Source organism: Moschus berezovskii, chromosome 26 (genome assembly GCF_049115385.1).
Source record: "Moschus berezovskii isolate FMDL1 chromosome 26, NW_MosBer_1.0, whole genome shotgun sequence".
Lineage (NCBI taxonomy): Eukaryota > Metazoa > Chordata > Mammalia > Artiodactyla > Moschidae > Moschus > Moschus berezovskii.
In genome coordinates, this window is record NC_142485.1 from 45,475,068 (window position 1) to 45,493,043 (window position 17,976).

At 39.1% G+C, this 17,976-nt stretch overlaps 1 protein-coding gene and 2 pseudogenes across 1 annotated transcript; all 3 read right to left on the reverse strand.

Annotated features, from left to right (window-relative positions):
* The window catches only part of LOC129557401 (frizzled-3-like), a 929,688-nt pseudogene that overhangs the window by 727,671 nt on the left and 184,041 nt on the right, over positions 1-17,976 (reverse strand).
* On the reverse strand, positions 5,352-8,056 carry LOC148773789 (olfactory receptor 4C13-like; annotated as a pseudogene).
* On the reverse strand, positions 15,890-16,822 carry LOC129557300 (olfactory receptor 4C11-like). Its single transcript, XM_055427864.2, has one exon. The coding sequence runs from the start codon at positions 16,820-16,822 to the stop codon at positions 15,890-15,892; it is 933 nt and encodes a 310-aa protein (XP_055283839.2).

Genomic DNA, 17,976 nt, shown 5'->3' on the forward strand with positions numbered 1-17,976 from the left:
ATGTTGCAGTCCATGGGGGTCACAGAGCCAGACATCACTGAGCAACTGAACTGAACTGATGGTACCTTTACTATAAAATTTGCTATAATTTAAAAAGGGGTCAGCCACAGGAAAAGCAGGACTAGCAGATAAATAGAGAAGGATAGAGAATTTTTCCTAGATTTGGGGGCTCCATATTCCTGTCCATTTCATATATTAAACCAATAGTACTTAGAATGTTTTCACATGCAAATGGTCCTGAGGGAGTGTATCGTGGCAGGTGTGTTATGGTGGCCAGGAAGCCAAGATCTTATGTCAGTGAGACATGTTTATGATGCATTGGCTTTGTATTCTATATGTGGTTCTGTAGTGTAGTAGTGAAGTCGTTCAGTCATGTCCAACTCTTTGTGACCTCAGGGACTGTAGCCTACTAGACTCTTCCATCCATGTGATTTTCCAGGCAACGTTACTGGAGTGCATTGCAATTTCCTTCTACAGGGGATCTTCCTGACCCAGGGATCGAACCCAGGTCTCCCACATTGTAGGCAGATGCTTTTACTGTCTGAGCCACCATATGTAGTTCTAGTAACTGCATTTACTTTTAGGGTTATAGAAAACTGAAGTTCCTTACCCAGAGATGTTGTCTATGTGACTTGCTAGAGGTTGTATTCAGGCTCTTGAATGGAAATGGTAACTTTCTTTCTGTAGTTAACTGTGTATTAGCCTGAAAACCTGGAAAGCAAGAATATTCCTTGACTTCACTTTTTTCTTAGAAGGAAGGAAGACACTTGGAAGCCCCTGATTCCTCTCCCCAGTATCCTGCCTCCATGCACTGAATATCCCAAGGGTTGGCCAACAGCACCCTACTCCACATGCACAAGTTCTTTCTGATTGGATTCTCAAGTATTGTTAGCATTTTATGTTCCCCAGATTCTTTAACTTTCATTATAATTTATATGGTAAATTTATAGCATGTATTATGGCATCTGGTCCCATCACTTTATGGGAAATAGATGGGGAAACAGTGGAAACAGTGTCAGGCTTTATTTTCTGGTACTCCAAAATCACTGTGGATGCTGATTGCAGCCATGAAATTAAAAGATGCTTACTCCTTGGAAGGAAAGTTATGACCAACCTAGACAGTATATTAAAAAGCAGAGACATTACTTTGCCAAACAAGGTCCGTCTAGTCAAGGCTATGGTTTTTCCAGTGGTCATGTATGGATGTGAGAGTTGGACTGTGAAGAAAGCTGATCGCCGAAGAATTGATGCTTTTGAACTGTGGTGTTGGAGAAGACTCTTGAGAGTCCCTTGGACTGCAAGGAGATCCAACCAGTCCATTATAAAGGAGACCAATCCTCGGTGTTCAGGACTGATGCTGAAGCTGAAACTCCAATACTTTGACCACCTCATGTGACGAGCTGACTCACTGGAAAAGACTCTGATGCTGGGAGGGATTGGGGGCGGGAGAAGAAGGGGACGACAGAGGATGAGATGGCTGGATGGCATCACCGACTCGATGGACCTGAGTTTCAGTGAACTCCAGGAGTTGGTGATGGCCAGGAAGGCCTGGCGTGCTGTGATTCATGGGGTTGCAAAGAGTCGGACACGACTGAGCGACTGAACTGAACTGAATGATACTTTGGCCACCAAATGCGAAGAGTTGACTCACTGGAAAAGACTCTGATGCTGGGAGGGATTGGGGGCGGGAGGAGAAGGGGACGACAGAGAATGAGATGGCTGGATGGCATCACCGACTCGATGGACATGAGTTTGAGTGAACTCTGGGAGTTGGTGATGGACAGGGAGGCCTGGCGTGCTGTGATTCATGGGGTCACAAAAAGTCGGACTCGACTTAGCAACTGAACTAAACTGAAGTGAATCAAATGATACTATTAACTAAACCATAATTTTAATAAACAATACTCCAATAAAATTATTTTTAGAAACTTAATGAACACTTACTGTGTGCTATTTTTTTCAGACATTTGTTTATTTAATCCCCATTAAAAACCTTCAGGGTGTTTGCTGCCATCATTTTTATACTTATTTTACATAACAGGAAGAGAAGAATAGAGAAATTAATGCTCCTGCCAAGATCAAGCAGCTAATAAAGTGCAAAGTCAAGATTAGACCAGATTATACTTCTTATCTTTGTTTTCCTCCAAATTTTTTACACACCGTATATTGTGATGTTATATTGTAAATAATGTTAAGCCAGCAAACTCCTTTGATATGACCATGATAATAACAATAATTATTATAGTCACTTTAATTAATGCCTTTAGGTTCCTGCCCCAAATAGAACAACTAATGAAAGATAGGTTTAAATTTAGTTCAGATTATATTTTTTTCCCCTTCCAAATTCTTAAAATGCATCCGTTATTGTTAAGTTTAAACTTACCATGTTGAATTTGAACTCTCCCTTTTGACAAAATCTATAACCATTATATGGAGAAGGCAATGGCAACCCACTCCAAAGTTCTTGCCTGGAGAATCCCAGGGATGTGGGAGCCTGGTGGACTGCCATCTATGGGGTGGCACAGAGTCACACACGGCTGAAGCCACTTAGCAGCAGCAGTAGCATAACCATAATAAGTATAATTGCTCTGATAGTACTTCAGAGTCAATAATATATGAAGCAATTTCACTGACAGTCACAAATACAAATACACACAGACTCGGACACAACCACACACAGTGTAACATAATGAAATTCCCAAATGTTGAAAACTATGCTGTACTGCTTTCATTGAAGATCCATTTGATCTTTGTCTTTCTTTTACCTCCATTTCCTTCCTACCTCAATTTCCATAGAAATCATACACTCACAAACTCTTCTACGAAATGTTAAAAAGGTGATACTAGTGGTTAAGTACATTGACTGGCGAATCTAAAGAACATGATAGAGTCTTGCCTTTTCTACTTGTAGCTCATGATCCAGGCTACATTTCTTGTCAACTTACACCATGTTTCCTCTAGTATCAAGTGGGAACATTATGTCAGCCTCACAGTCTCTTATGAAAGTAGATTTAGAAAACATATATGAATATATCCATCATACTGTTGTGAAAACACAAAGCAACTTCAGTTTTTTTTATGGCTCTATGTGCAGCTAGTAGACAGGAAGAATTGACAATCTGAGTAATAATACAGAGAAACTTTTAAATATGCAGTACACCGGGAGAAGCCAAAAGGACTCATATGCTCATAGCAGTTGATCCAAGAAAGAATTATCCTTCTTCCTGCTTGGAACAAAGGTGATTATTTTTATTTTCTAATACATTTATATATTTTGTTTATGAAGTGTATTAAATTTTTTTTCATTCCTCAGAAATGGCTTTCATTACTAAAATAAGTGTTTCCTGATTAAAAAAAAAAAAAAAGAATATCTAGTGATGGAATGTTAGCTCACACACATTTCTTAATCTCCAGCCTCAAATGTATCATCTATCAAATTCAGTTCAGTTCAGTTCAGTCGCTCAGTCATTTCCGACTCTTTGCAACCCCATGAATCACAGCACACCAGGCCTCCCTGTCCATCACCGACTCCGGAGTTCACTCAAACTCATTGTCACCCTGCTTATTTAACTTATATGCAGAGTATATCATGAGGAACGCTGGGCTGGAAGAAGCACAAGCTGGAATCAAGATTGCCGGGAGAAATATCAATAACTTCAGATATGCAGATTACACCACCCTTATGGCAGAAAGTGAAGAGAAACTAAAAAGCCTCTTGATGAAAGTGAAAGAGGAGAGTGAAAAGGTTAGCTTGAAGCTCGACATTCAGAAAACAAAGATCATGGCATCTGGTCCCATCACCTCATGGGAAATAGATGGAAAAACAGTGGAGACAGTGTCAGATTTTATTTTTGGGGGCTCCAAAATCACTGCAGATGCTGATTACAGCCATGAAATTAAAAGACGCTTGCTCCTTGGAAGGAAAGTTATGACCAACCTAGATAGTATATTAAAAAGCAGAGACATTATTTTGCCAACCAAGGTCCGTCTAGTCAAGGCTATGTTTTTTCCCGTGGTCATGTATGGATGTGAGAGTTGGACTATGAAGAAGGCTTATCACCAAAGAATTGATGCTTTTGAACTGTGGTGCTGGAGAAGACTCTTGAGAGTCTCTTGGACTGCGAGGAGATCCAACCAGTTTATTCTAAAGGAGATCAATCCTAGCTGTTCATTGGAGGGACTGATGCTGAAGCTGAAACTCCAGTACTTTGGCCACCTCATGTGTCGAGTTGACTCACTGGAAAAGACTCTGATGCTGGGAAAGGTTGGGGGCGGGAGGAGAAGGGGACGACCGAGAATGAGATGGCTGGATGGCATCACCGACACTATGGACATGAATTTGGGTGAACTCCGGGAGTTGGTGGTGGACAGGGAGGCCTGGTGTGCTGTGATTGATGGGGTGGCAAAGAGTCGGACACGACTGAGTGACTGAACTGAACTGAATAACCTATTATATAATAGTATACATACTAGGGCTTCACAGGTGGTACTAGTGGTAAACAATCTGCCTGAAAATGCAGGAGACACAAAAATGCAGTTTCTATACCTGGGTCAGGAAAATCCCCTGAGTAGGGAATGGCAACCCACCCCAGTATTCTTGCCTGGAAAAATTCCATGGGCAGAGGAGCCTAGTGGGTTGCAGTCCATGGGATCACAGTGTTGTAACATGACTGGGAACACACATACATACATACTAACATAATAATGTTATATAACTAATGTATATGTAATATATGTGTAAGTATACATGCAATATAGCTAATTATATAATAATATATGATATGTATTATAATGCACACACAATATGTGTGTGTGTGTATTTATAGTCTGAAACAGTCCCAGACTCTTTCAATGGTAATTAGGTTACCCTTCTGTCATTGTTTTCTGACAGTTAAGAGCATGATTTGAGTGATTAGTTAGATTCTGTTTATTAGTTCTTTGATATTTTCATTTTGGAATTTACTCCTTTCTCTTTAGTCTCTCACCTGTTAATGGGGAAAACAGCCATGCCCAGCTCTATGGATTGTTACTGAGATTATCAATAAGAAACAATATATTTTATTTCTTTTATTTTTACTAGAATAAATATTTTGAACCCATATAAATTGATGAATTCAATGATATAAAGTCCCAGTTTGATAGAATTTTCTACATATTCAAAGAATGATCCTGGGTTTGGCCTTTCCCATTTTCTTGCACCAATTTCTAATCTGCTTCTTACAGAATCTAAGTTTGGTATTTTTTTTGTCGTTGTTGCTGTTCTTTATTTCACTAGGTATTCTTTGCAGAGATTATCAGCAATATCCCTTTGACAGTAACTCTGTTCAATCGACTTTGCGTTCTGGCCACATTTATATTTCACGTGAAATAGCTTTACTTCTAAACCATTTCCCAATAGCAGTTTTCAACTGGGCATTCCTCAAGGTATAGATTAAGGGATTTAACATGGGGGTTATCATAGTGTAGAATACAGCCACCGTTTTATCAATAGGCAAAATAACTGCAGGTCTCATGTATACAAATGTTCAGGGCACAAAGAATATGACAACTGTTGTGATGTGGGAGACACAAGTGGAGAGGGCTTTGCGTCAGGCCTCCTTGTGTTTTGTCCTTAGGGAGTGCAGAATGACCACATAGGAGCCAACCAAGAGAAGGAAGTTTAACAGACAGAGAACATCACTGTTGGCAGCATTGAAGAGCCCTAGAGTGTGGGTATCAGTGCAGGCAAGTTCGAGCAAAGGGTTCAGGTCACACGTAAAGTGATCTATGACATTAGGGTCGCAGAAGGGTAATCTGATGATGAAGAGGATCTGTATGACTCCGTGAAGAAAGCCTCCCATCCATGCCACTCCCACTAGCAACCAGCATAACCACTGATTCATGATGGTTGTGTACTGCTGCTGCTGCTAAGTCACTTCAGTCGTGTCCGACTCTTGTGTTACCCCATAGACGGCAGCTCACCAGGCTCCCCTGCCCCTGGGATTCTCCAGGCAAGAACACTGGAGTGGGTTGACATTTCCTTCTCCAATGCATGAAAGTGAAAAGTGAAAGTGAAGTCACTCAGTCGTGTCCGACGCTTCGAGACCCCCTGGACCGCAGCCTATCAGGCTCCTCCATCCATGGGATTTTCCAGGCAAGAGGACTGGAGTGGGTTGCCATTGCCTTCTCCTGTTGTGTACTGCAGGGGCTTCCAAATGACCACATAGCAGTCATAGGCCATTGCAATAAGCAGGATGATATCAATACCCGCGAGGAAGTGTTCCCAAAAGATTTGATGCATGCATCCTTTGAAAGTACTGGTTTTCTTTTTTTTTTTTTTTTTGTAGTTAATTTATTTTTTATTGGAGGCAAATTATTTTACAATATTATATTGGTTGGTTTTGCCATACATTGATATGAATTTGCCCCGGGTTTACATAAGTTCCCCCTCCTGAATCCCCCTCCCACCTCCTTCCTCCCTTTATCCTCCCTCTGGGTCATCCCCGCATGCCAGCCCCGAGCATCCTATAACATGCATCAACCCTGAACTAGTGATTCGTTTCACATATGACAACATACGTGTTTCAATGCCATTCTCACAAATCATCCCACCCTCACTCTCTCCCATAGAGTCCCAAAGACTGTTCTATACATCTGTGTCTCTTTTGCTGTCTCGTATACAGGGTTATCATTTGCATCTTTCTAAATTCCATATATATGTGTTAGTATACTGTATTGGTGTTTTTCTTTCTGGCTTACTTCACTCTGTATAATAGGCTCCAGTTTCATCCACCTCATTAGAACTGATTCAAATGTATTCTTTTTAATGGCTGAATAATACTCCATTGTGTATATGTACCAAAGCTTTCTTATCCATTCGTCTGCAGATGGACATCTAGGTTGCTTCCATGTCCTGGCTATTATAAACAGTGCTGCAATGAACATTGGAGTACACGTGTCTCTTTCAATTCTGGTTTCCTCGGTGTGTATGCCCAGGAGTGCGATTGCTGGATCATATGGCAGTTCTATTTCCAATTTTTTGAGGAATCTCCACACTGTTCTCCATAGTGGCTGTACTAGTTTGCATTCCCACCAACAGTGTAAGAGGGTTCCTTTCTCTCCACATCCTCTCCAGCATTTATTGCATGTAGACTTTTGGATAGCAGCCATTCTGACTGGTGTGAAATGGTATCTCATTGTGGTTTTGATTTGCATCTCTCTGATTATGAGGGATGTTGAGCATCTTTTCATGTGTTTGTTAGCCATCTTTATGTCTTCTTTGGAGAAATTTCTGTTTAGTTCTTTGGCCCATTTTTTGATTGGGTCATTTATTTTTCTGGAATTGAGCTTCAGGAGCTGCTTGTATAATTTGGAGATTAATCCTTTATCAGTTGCTTCATTTGCTATTATTTTCTCCCATTCTGAAGGCTGTCTTTTCACCTTACTTATAGTTTCCTTTGCTGTGCAGAAGCTTTTGATTTTAATTAGGTCCCATTTGTTTATTTTTGCTTTTATTTCCAATATTCTGGGAGGTGGGTCTTGGAGGATCCTGCTGTGATTTATGTTGGAGAGTGTTTTGCCTACATTCTCCTCTAGGAGTTTTATAGTTTCTGGTTTTCTTTTCACAGAGTGAATCTATGACCAGTTTAGGAGTATCAACACAGGAATAGCAGACATCAATAAAGAAAGATGAGCCAGAAAGAAGTACATTGGGGACCCCAATAATGGGCTGGTGGTGATGACGACCACAGTGAATACCTTTCCTGCCATAGAGATGATGTTCAGTTCAGTTCACTTCAGTTGCTCAGTCATGTCCGACTCTCCGCGACCCCATGAATCACAGCACACCAGGCCTCCCTGTCCATCACCAACTCCTGGAGTTCACCCAAACTCATGTCCACAGAGTCGGTGATGCCATCCAGCCATCTCATTCTCGGTCGTCCCCTTCTCCTCCCACCCCCAACCTTTCCCAGCATCAGTAGACAACCGAAAACACAACAAATATGATTTTCTGCATCTTTGGATTTTGCATGAGTCCCAGTAGAATAAACTCTGTGACATTGTTCCTATTTTCCATGTTTTTCGTGTTCTTATTGATCACAGTACCTTAAAAAGTCACAATTTTTTAACACAGCCTTGAATTTTTGTTTTTCATCTAATAAATAGCAATTGCCTAGATTCTATAGATATCTAAATTCTAATAAGATTTTTTAAGATGGAAAATAGTCTGATATCTTAAACATTTTTCAACTATGAGTACATGAGGATTTGAGTGCAAATATTAGAATATAAGTATAAGAATATGGGCACATGAGTGTAGGCATGAAGGCAAATTTGAGAAAGAGTGAATTTTGCATATAACCCTCGTAAAGATTTTTTTTGTGTGTGTGACTTGGACCAAGTGAACTTTGAAGATGTTCTGTAAGGAGATGGAGATCAAAATTTTATGTATAACAGAATAATTAAGCACTCACATTAAGTGTTATGGGGAACCCATAATAGGAAAAGAATGAATACAGGGGACTCTGGATACTGTAATAGGACTGAAAAGCCATGTTGCCTAAATCCAATAATTTAACAGTAGCTAACAGTGATTGATTGCTCTGTGCATGGCATGGTAGTGACCTGCACATGGCATTATTTCATCCATTTGCACAAGGTAAAGGATATCAGAGACTAATGTTAACAGTAAGACTAATAATGATAGCAGAAAAATGTAATTATAGCCACTAGCAACAATAAAACTAGCTTTAAAATCATAATGAATACTTACTGTGCTCTACATGTTTTTTCAGACATCTGATTATTTAATGTTCACTGCAGACCTCTGAAATGATTACTACTATCATTTTTATACTTATTTTTCACACTAGTGAGTAGACGTTTAGAGAAAGTAAGGATCTTGACAAAAATCAAGCAACTAATGAAAGCAGATCTAAGACTAGTTCAGATTCTACTTCTTTTTATTTCCTCCAAATTCTTAAATAGTGTTCTATCTTATTAGGTTAAAATAAACCATGTTGACCTAAAAAGAACCTTTACATATAATCATAATAATTATAATTAATATTCCTTCAGAAGTGAGTGTCTATGAAACAATGTCATTTAATAAATGTAAATATATATACACAGACTCAGACACACACAGTAAAACTTGCTGAAATTCTTAATTTTGAATAACCACGTAATACTACTTTTATTGAGGGTCAATTTTAGTTTTATCTCTTCCTCACCCTTATTTCTTTTCTCCACAATTTCCCTACAACGTATTAACCTACAGACTCTTCTGCAAAATGTTGAAAAGATGATTCCAGCAGTTAAATATATTGATTTGAGAATCAGAAGAAAAATAAAACTGATAAGGATCTTGTCTTTCTCCACTTGCAGCTGCTTGATTCTGGGGTATATTTCTTGTCAGCTTACACCCTAGTTTCCTCTAGTATCAAATGAGAACAATAATGTCCACCTCACAGGCTGTTATGAGAACGGATTGAGGAAACATATATGAATATATCCACCACACTGCAGAGGGCACACAGAGGACCTTCACTTATTTTTATGACTATGGCAACCCACTCCAGAGTTCTTGCCTGGAGAATCCCAGGGATGGTGAGCCACATGGGCTGCCATCTATGGGGTCACACAGAGACGGACACAAATGAAGCGACTTAGCAGCAGCAGCAGCATGCACCTAGGAGACAGAAAGAATTGGTATTTTAATCAATAATAAAAAGAAATATTTAACCATGCAATAAACTGAGGAATAATCATCTGAAATTTTATTTTTAAAAAAGCCACAGAGACTCACATTATCCATAATGAGTGATCACAGGAAGAGCTCTCCTTATTCATGTTTGGATTAAACAGATGATGATCTACATCATTTAGTATTTACACTTAAAGAAAGGCAATGCCAAAGAATGCTCTAACTACCGCACAATTGCACTCATCTCACATGCTAGTAAAATCATGCTCAAAATTCTCCAAGCCAGGCTTCAGCAGTATGTGAACCATGAACTCCCAGATGTTCAAGCAGGTTTTAGAAAAGGCAGAGGCACCAGAGATCAAATTGCCAACATCCGCTGGATCATGGATAAAGCAAGAGAGTTCCAGAAAAACATCGATTTCTGCTTCATTAACTATGCCAAAGCCTTTGACTGTGTGGATCACAATAAACTGTGAAACATTCTGAATGAGATGGGAATACCAGAACACCTGACCTGCCTCTTGAGAAACCTGTATGCAGGTCAGGAAGCAACAGTTAGAACTGGACATGGAAAAACAGACTGGTTCCAAATAGGAAAAGGAGTACGTCAAGGTTGTATATTGTCACCCCGTTTATTTAACTTCTATGCAGAGTACATCATGAGGAACGCTGGGCTGGAAGAAGCACAAGCTGGAATCAAGATTGCCGGGAGAAATATCAATAACCTCAGATATGCAGATAACACTACCCTTATGGCAGAAAGTGAAGAGGAACTCAAAAGCCTCTTGATGAAAGTGAAAGAGGAGAGTGAAAAGGTTGGCGTGAAGCTCAACATTCAGAAAACGAAGATCATGGCATCTGGTCCCATCACTTCATGGGAAATAGATGGAAAAACAGTGGAAACAGTGTCAGACTTTATTTTTGGGGGGCTCCAAAATCACTGCAGATGCTGATTGCAGCCATGAAATTAAAAGACGCTTACTCCTTGAAAGGAAAGTTATGACCAACCTAGACAGCATATTAAAAAGCAGAGACATTACTTTGCCAACCAAAGTCCATCTAATCAAGGCTATGTTTTTTCCTGTGGTCATGTATGGATGTGAGAGTTGGACTGTTAAGAAAGCTGATCACCAAAGAATCGATGCTTTTGAACTGTGGTGCTGGAGAAGACTCTTGAGAGTCTCTTGGACTGTGAGGAGATCCAACCAGTTTATTCTAAAGGAGATCAATCTTAGGTGTTCATTGGAAGGACTGATGCTGAAGCTGAAATTCCAATTCTTTGGCCACCTCATGCGTCGTGTTGACTCACTGGAAAAGAGTCTGATGCTAGGAAGAATTGGGGGTGGGAGGAGAGGGGGACGACCGAGAGTGAGATGGCTGGATGGCATCACCGACTCTGTGGACATGAGTTTGAGTGTACTCCGGGAGTTGGTGATGGACAGGGAGGCCTGGCGTGCTGTGATTCATGGTTTCGTGGAGAGTCGGACACGACTGAGAGACTGAACTGAACTGAACTGAAATGTCAATGTAAAAGTCTTGAGTGTGAAGTGTGTTACAAATTTGCTTTCATTCTCATGATTAGTCTTAATTATTAAAAGATATGTCTGTTGACAAAAGAAGAGCATCTAGTGTTAGAGAATTGAGTCCTACAAAATTCTTATTCTGTGTGAGCCTCAATTATTTCTTCATCTGCTAAAGTAGGTAATAATATTCATTAACCCTCTTTAGAGGAATGGGGTAAAGATTAAATACTCTATTATCCTATTTGAAAAATGATGAAACATAGTCATTACTATATATGGAAACAAACAACGTTTAATTAGAGTTAGCATTATTGAAGAATACTCTTTCAGATCTTATATGGTCTTAGTGATATTTGGGGGTATTCAGAACTAATCTCATTTGCAAACAGACATCTTCTTGGGATAAATAGCTTTCAGTACAAAAACTATGACACACTCAGAAAGACAGTATTCATACAATTCAGTACCACATTAACAGTGGGTAAGTAAGTCGTTTTATAAGCCTTAAATCTTCACTTCTAGCCTAAAGCATCAAAAAGTTTTCACAGAAAACCTGGAACTTAACTTCATAATGGATTCAGCTGGAGCAGTATGGAGAAATGTTCTTCCATTGATGGCTCTCATCTCATGGTCAGGAGGCACAATGTGTGGTGGAAACACACCAGAGTATTCATTTCACCCTTGATCAATCTTGCTCTGTAGATGTGAACAAGTAAAGGAAACATTTTTGCCTGCAATGCATGGATATTTAAAGAGGTCCCCACTAAGATTCAAGTACTTTGTCTTATAGCTTATTTTTCTCTCCCAGGAATTAATTACATCTTTGATGGAAAGGCTTTGTTTGAAGAGAAATTTGAAAAACACCTATTCTTGAGTGGGGACTTGTATTCCCTGCACATGCAACCTAAGCATGTGAATTCCCTTTCTCTATCTGAATCTGAGTTTCTGTGAATGCTGAATGTCCTGTGAAGACCGACAATGGCATAATTCTAGTGTGGGATCTGCAATACTGTTATGTCAGAGAGAGAACACTCATGTCAGATAAAGACTTCTGTCTTCTTTTCAACATTAAACCTTTTCTGGAAACCCAGTTTTGATTGGGCTTTCCAGGTGGAGCTAGTGTTAAAAAATCTGACTGCCAATGCATGAGACATGAATCACAGATTGCAATGCAAGCATAAAATTGATGGAAGCCACTTCAAAGTACTTGAATTCAAAGTGTGTTTCATACATTACAGGGTTGCATGGGCTTCCCATGGGGGCACAGTGATAAAGAATCCATCTACCAATGTAGGAGATGCAAGAGATGTGGGTTTGTTTCTTGAGTTGGAAGATCCCATGGAAGAGGAGATGGCAATCCACTCCAGAATTCCTGAAAAATTCATGGACAGAGGAGGCTGGTGGTCTTTAGTATATGGAGTAAAAAAGAGTCAGACACAACTGAGCAACTGAACACACACACAGAAGACTATGGAAGTGACTCAGATGGTAAAGTGTCACTTGCCATGCAGTTGACCCAAGTTCAATTCCTGGGTTTGGAAGATCCCATGGAGAAGGGAATGGCTACCCACTCCAGTATTCTGTCCTGGAGAATTCTATGGACAGAGGAACCTGGGCTTCCCAGGTGACTCAGGGGTACAGAATACACCTGCCAGTGTAGGAGATGAAGGTTCAATCCCTGGCGGGTAGGGAAGATCTCCTGGAGAATAAAATGGCAACCTACTTCAGTATTCTTGCTTGGGAAATCTCATGGACAAAGGAGCCTGGCAGGCACAGTCCATGGCATAGCAAAAGAATTCAACATGATTTAGCAACAACAGAAATAAATTGTGAAATGATTTCTCCCACATGGTTCAGTAACACATCCATAACCTCAACTTTCTTTTCTTTTGGTGAGAGTATTTAAGTTCTATTCTCTTACCGCCTGTCAGTGATGTAATACAGTCACCATGTTTTCAACTGTAGCTATCCTATGCTACATTAAATTTTCAAAACTTTTTCATCTTGTCAGTGAAAGTTTGTAGAACTTCATCAAACTATTTCTGTTTCCTCAAGCCCTCAGCCCCTAGCACACATTTTTCTATTCTCTGTTTCTATGAGGTGACTATTTTTCTTAATTTATTTTGAATTGAAGGATACTTGCTTTACAATATGGGTTTGATTTCCACCATCCATTGACATGAATTAGCCATCGGTGTACATATGTTCCTCCCTACCATGTTCACCCTTTCCGAGCCCTCTAGGTTGTTACAGAGCCCCAGTTTGAGTTCCCTGAGTCATACAGCCAACCCCCATTGACTGTCTGTTCAACATGTGGTGGTGTCTATGCTTGCAGGCTTCTCTCTCCTCTCCTCTCACCGTCTCCCCCCTCCCCACCCCCACTTTCATCCATAAATCTGTTCTCTATGTCTGTGTCTCCACTGCTTCCCTGCAAATAGATTCATCAGTACCATCCTTCTAGATTCCATGCATATATGTGTAGATATATACATGGAATGTTTGTTTTTCTCTTTCTGACTTCTTTCTGTATAGGCTCTAGGTTCATCCACATCATTGGAACTGACTCAGATTTGTCCCTTTTCATGACTGAGTATTCCATTTTGTGTATGCACCACAACCTCTTTATCCATTCATCTGTGAGTTGACTATGATTTGTTATTCTTTTGGCTTTTATTCCTATTCCACATTAACTCATATTTAAAGCTGATGACACAAAATGTAAAAAGTTTGACACTTGTTCCCTAAAGTTTTCTTTATTTCTTAATTAATAGCAATGTGTTTAACATTCTCTTAGGCTTATACTGCAAGGAGATCCAACCAATCCATTCTAAAGGAGATCAATCCTGGATGTTCATTGGAAGGACTGATGCTAAAGCTGAAACTGCAATACTTTGGCCACCTCATGCGACGAGTTGACTCACTGGAAAAGACTCTGATGCTGGGAGGGATTGGGGGCGGGAGGAGAAGGGGACGACGGAGAATGAGATGGCTGGATGGCATCACCGACTCTGTGGACATGAGTTTGAGTGAACTCCGTGTGTTGGTGATGGACAGGGACGCCTGGCGTGCTGTGATTCATGGGGTCGCGGAGAGTCGGACACGACTGAGCGACTGAACTGAACTGAACTGAACTGAGGTTAATATTTAAAACTGTTAACAATACTGGGCTGATATACGTAGTGAACAATTATAATTATAAATTGCATTCACTGAATGAAATAAAAATGTTTTGGTAAATATATATGATGTAGATATATATATTTTTAAATACATTTTGTAATGGACAGGGAGGTCTGGCGTGCTGCGATTCATGGGGTCACAAAGAGTCAGACACGACTGAGTGACTGAACTGAACTGATGATGAAAAAAATTAACACTTACCATATTGTCATGTCTATTCAGAGTTCTTTATATATACTACCTTGTTTAATCCTCACAACAAGCCTATAAGATAGGGGTTATTTTCATTTCTGATATACACACAAAAATGAGGTCCAGTATTCCATCTCTCTTCCTTGAAGTTAAAGGACTCTGAGGTGGTAGAGACAGGATTTAGATTCGTAGAGTCTGAGTTCAAAGCTCATACTCTTAATCATTATGTTCTACTACTCATCTCTAAGCTAGGATAAAAACAGTTCATAACCATTTCATCGATTCCTAACTTTTCATGTGTTGTAGACCACAATGCAGATGTGTGAATTAAGGGATAATGTGGATTAGTCATCTTTATTTATTACAGGGAATACATATGGATCTGGTTTAAAGCCTTGCTTCTGGTACTTCTTAGCAGAACCTTAAGGATTCGTTCACTTCTCTGAACTCCAGATTTTCTGTTTGCATATTTTCAACAGACACATGGAACTTTGTAATATTTTTTGAGACATAGCATGAAAGCAAAAAAAGCACTGGATACATCAGGCATTCTACTTCTTCCGGAGAGAAGTGAAAGGATGCTTAGAGTTCATAGTTCATCTTTTCCATGAATTACTTTTGAGGGCAGGTGAATATCTAAAATTATACATTGTGTGTATATTATGTTCTAAAAGTTGTTTGAAAATTGCATCATTCCCCAATTTTAACTACAAATACTTTATAAACACTTGAAAACCTTCTAAATTTTCTTCTCTGTTTAACTTCTTATTCTATTTACTTTATTTTTCACCTGCATGTTAACTCATTTTATTTTCTTCTTTACCTCTTAACTTTATCACTCATTCATCTGAAATACAAATAACTATGACACCCTGTATAGTGTCTGCATGTATATTTGTGTGTACTGGGTTTATGGAGGAGTAAATTAGATGATTTTATGATGGAATCATTATTGTGTTTTTTTATATATATATATAATTTATGGCCCTCCTCATGCATTGCATGTAGACACTGAACTTTGCATAGACCTGGAAATTTTTTAAAAATTGAGAAAAACAAAACTCAAGCTATTTTACTGAGTTTATTTCAAAATAAACTTTGACAAGAGAACCAGGTTAAAATTGGTAAATTTGGTCGATGTAAGAATGAGAAACCTTAGCGTTCATCTTACCTGTGAACTAGAAAGAAGTAGAAAGTCATGCCCTTTTATGAGAGAATATATCATTCCCACAATAAACAGATACTATCACATATCTGTACAGACTCAGTCAAACCATGACTCAATAAGTAATCAAGCAAGGCCCTCAATTCATCTTTTACTTTTTGAGGTAATTCCAACATGCCATAACTTTCTCATGGCATTTTTCACTTCTGCATTCCTTAGTGTGTAGATTAGCGGATTGAGGAAGGGTGTTCCAATAGTATAAAATACTGTCACCATCTTGTCCATGGGAAAAGTGGTTGCGGGTCGGGAATATATAAATATACATGGCCCAAAAAATAAGACAACTACAATGACGTGGGAAGTGCAAGTGGAGAGAGCTTTTTTCCTCCCTTCTGCACTGTGGTTTCGTAGTGAATGCAGGATAACAATATATGAGATTATGAGAATTATAAAACTGCTTGTGCAAATGAACCCACTATTAAACACTACCAGTAGGTTCATCACATGAATATCCATGCAGGCAAGTTTCAACAAGGGCTGCATATCACAGCAATAGTGATCAATCAAATTGGATCCACAGAAGGGCAATCTCAAGGCCAGGATAATCTGAGCCATAGAATGTATAAAGGATCCTATCCAAGAAAGAACAATCAAGATGATGCAGGCTTTCTGGCTCATGATGGTTGGATAATGCAAAGGCTTGCAAATGGCTGCATAGCGATCAATGGCCATGAGGACCAGGACAAAGATCTCCATGGAGCCAAAAAAATGCAGTGCAAAGACTTGAGTCAGGCACTCACTGTATGATATGATTTTCTTTGCAGACAGAGCATCTATAATTAATCTGGGAGCCATGGAAGTTGAAAAGCAGGTATCAACCAAGGACAAATAAAATAGGAAGAAGTACATGGGGCTCCCAAGTGTCCGGCTAGACTTGATGGTCACGATAATAAGCAAATTTCCCACCACGGTTCCGAAATAGAAAATGAGGAAGATTACAAATACCATTTTCTGTCTCTCAGGATCCTCTGTCAATCCTAATAGTATGAACTCAGTTACACTCTTATTTTGCAGCATTGTTTCACTTGATGAGATGAAAGCACTGGCTAGAAAAAAAAAATTCTGCAAAGGAGAAAAGGAAAGGTATTAATGAATACAAGGGTTGGAGCCCATAAGTGTGAGATTGTCACTATTCAATGGGCACTCATTTATCTGCTATGTATCACTTTTACCTGAATGAAAAGGAATATATAATACTTAATCTATTCCCTAGATTGCATATGAAAATAATAGTACAAGAAACAGGAAAACAATGAAAACTAAATTATTCTTCAGACATAATAAGTACACACACAAGATAGAGGGTGAGACAAAGAGAAAGAAACAATAAACATAAAATTTTAGTAACAAATACACAGTAATTTGGTCCAGGCCATCATGTCACTTATTTTAATAGGTTGCTTTTGACTAAATTTACTTTTTATTCCACTTCTCAAACATTTTGAGTTGCTTACAGTTTTAAAGTCACTCCTATAATTTATAATATGCTGTCTACTTCATTGTTTTTCTGAGTCTTTCAATATGCTTTCTTAAGACACAGAGTCTCAGTGAGTCTAAAATGAAGGAAAAATATAAGTAGAACATTTGCCATAAATCAAAACACTGTTTCAATTTTCAGGTTTAAAATCAAGCACCAGAAATTTATTTATTTATTGTCCTTTTTAAATTTTATTTTTATTTTTTTTTATTGGAAGCTAATTACTTTACAATATTATATTGGTTGGTTGTGCATACATTGACATGAATCTGCCCCGGGTGTACATGTGTTCCCCTTCTTGAACAGCGCCAGGAATTTAGAAAAAGAAACTCAAGAAGCTCCAAGTCACACCCGGAACATTTCATTAACATTTTTGTGATAAATGTCTTGAATGTCCTGTACTCTCATCTTACCTAAGAGAATTTGGAAATTAAAAGGCAACTATTATTTATCATATCTAGCTAAACGCTAAACACTAGAAAAATTGGTTTAAGTCCCCTATATTAGGACTTCCTGGGTAGCTCAATGGTAAGAAGAATCTGCTTGCTGATGAAGGAGATGCAGGAGAAGTGGGTTTAATCCCTGTGTTGGGAAGATCCCCTGGAGAAGGGAATGGCAACCCACTCTAGTATTCTTGCCTGGAAAATTCCATGGACAGAGAAGCCAGGTGAGTTACAGTTCATGGGTCACAGAG

What these genes read in the sequence shown, in the direction of transcription:
- LOC129557300 (XM_055427864.2), bottom strand. Translation starts at nt 16,822, where the DNA reads ATGCTGCAAAATAAGAGTGTAACTGAGTTCATACTATTAGGATTGACA.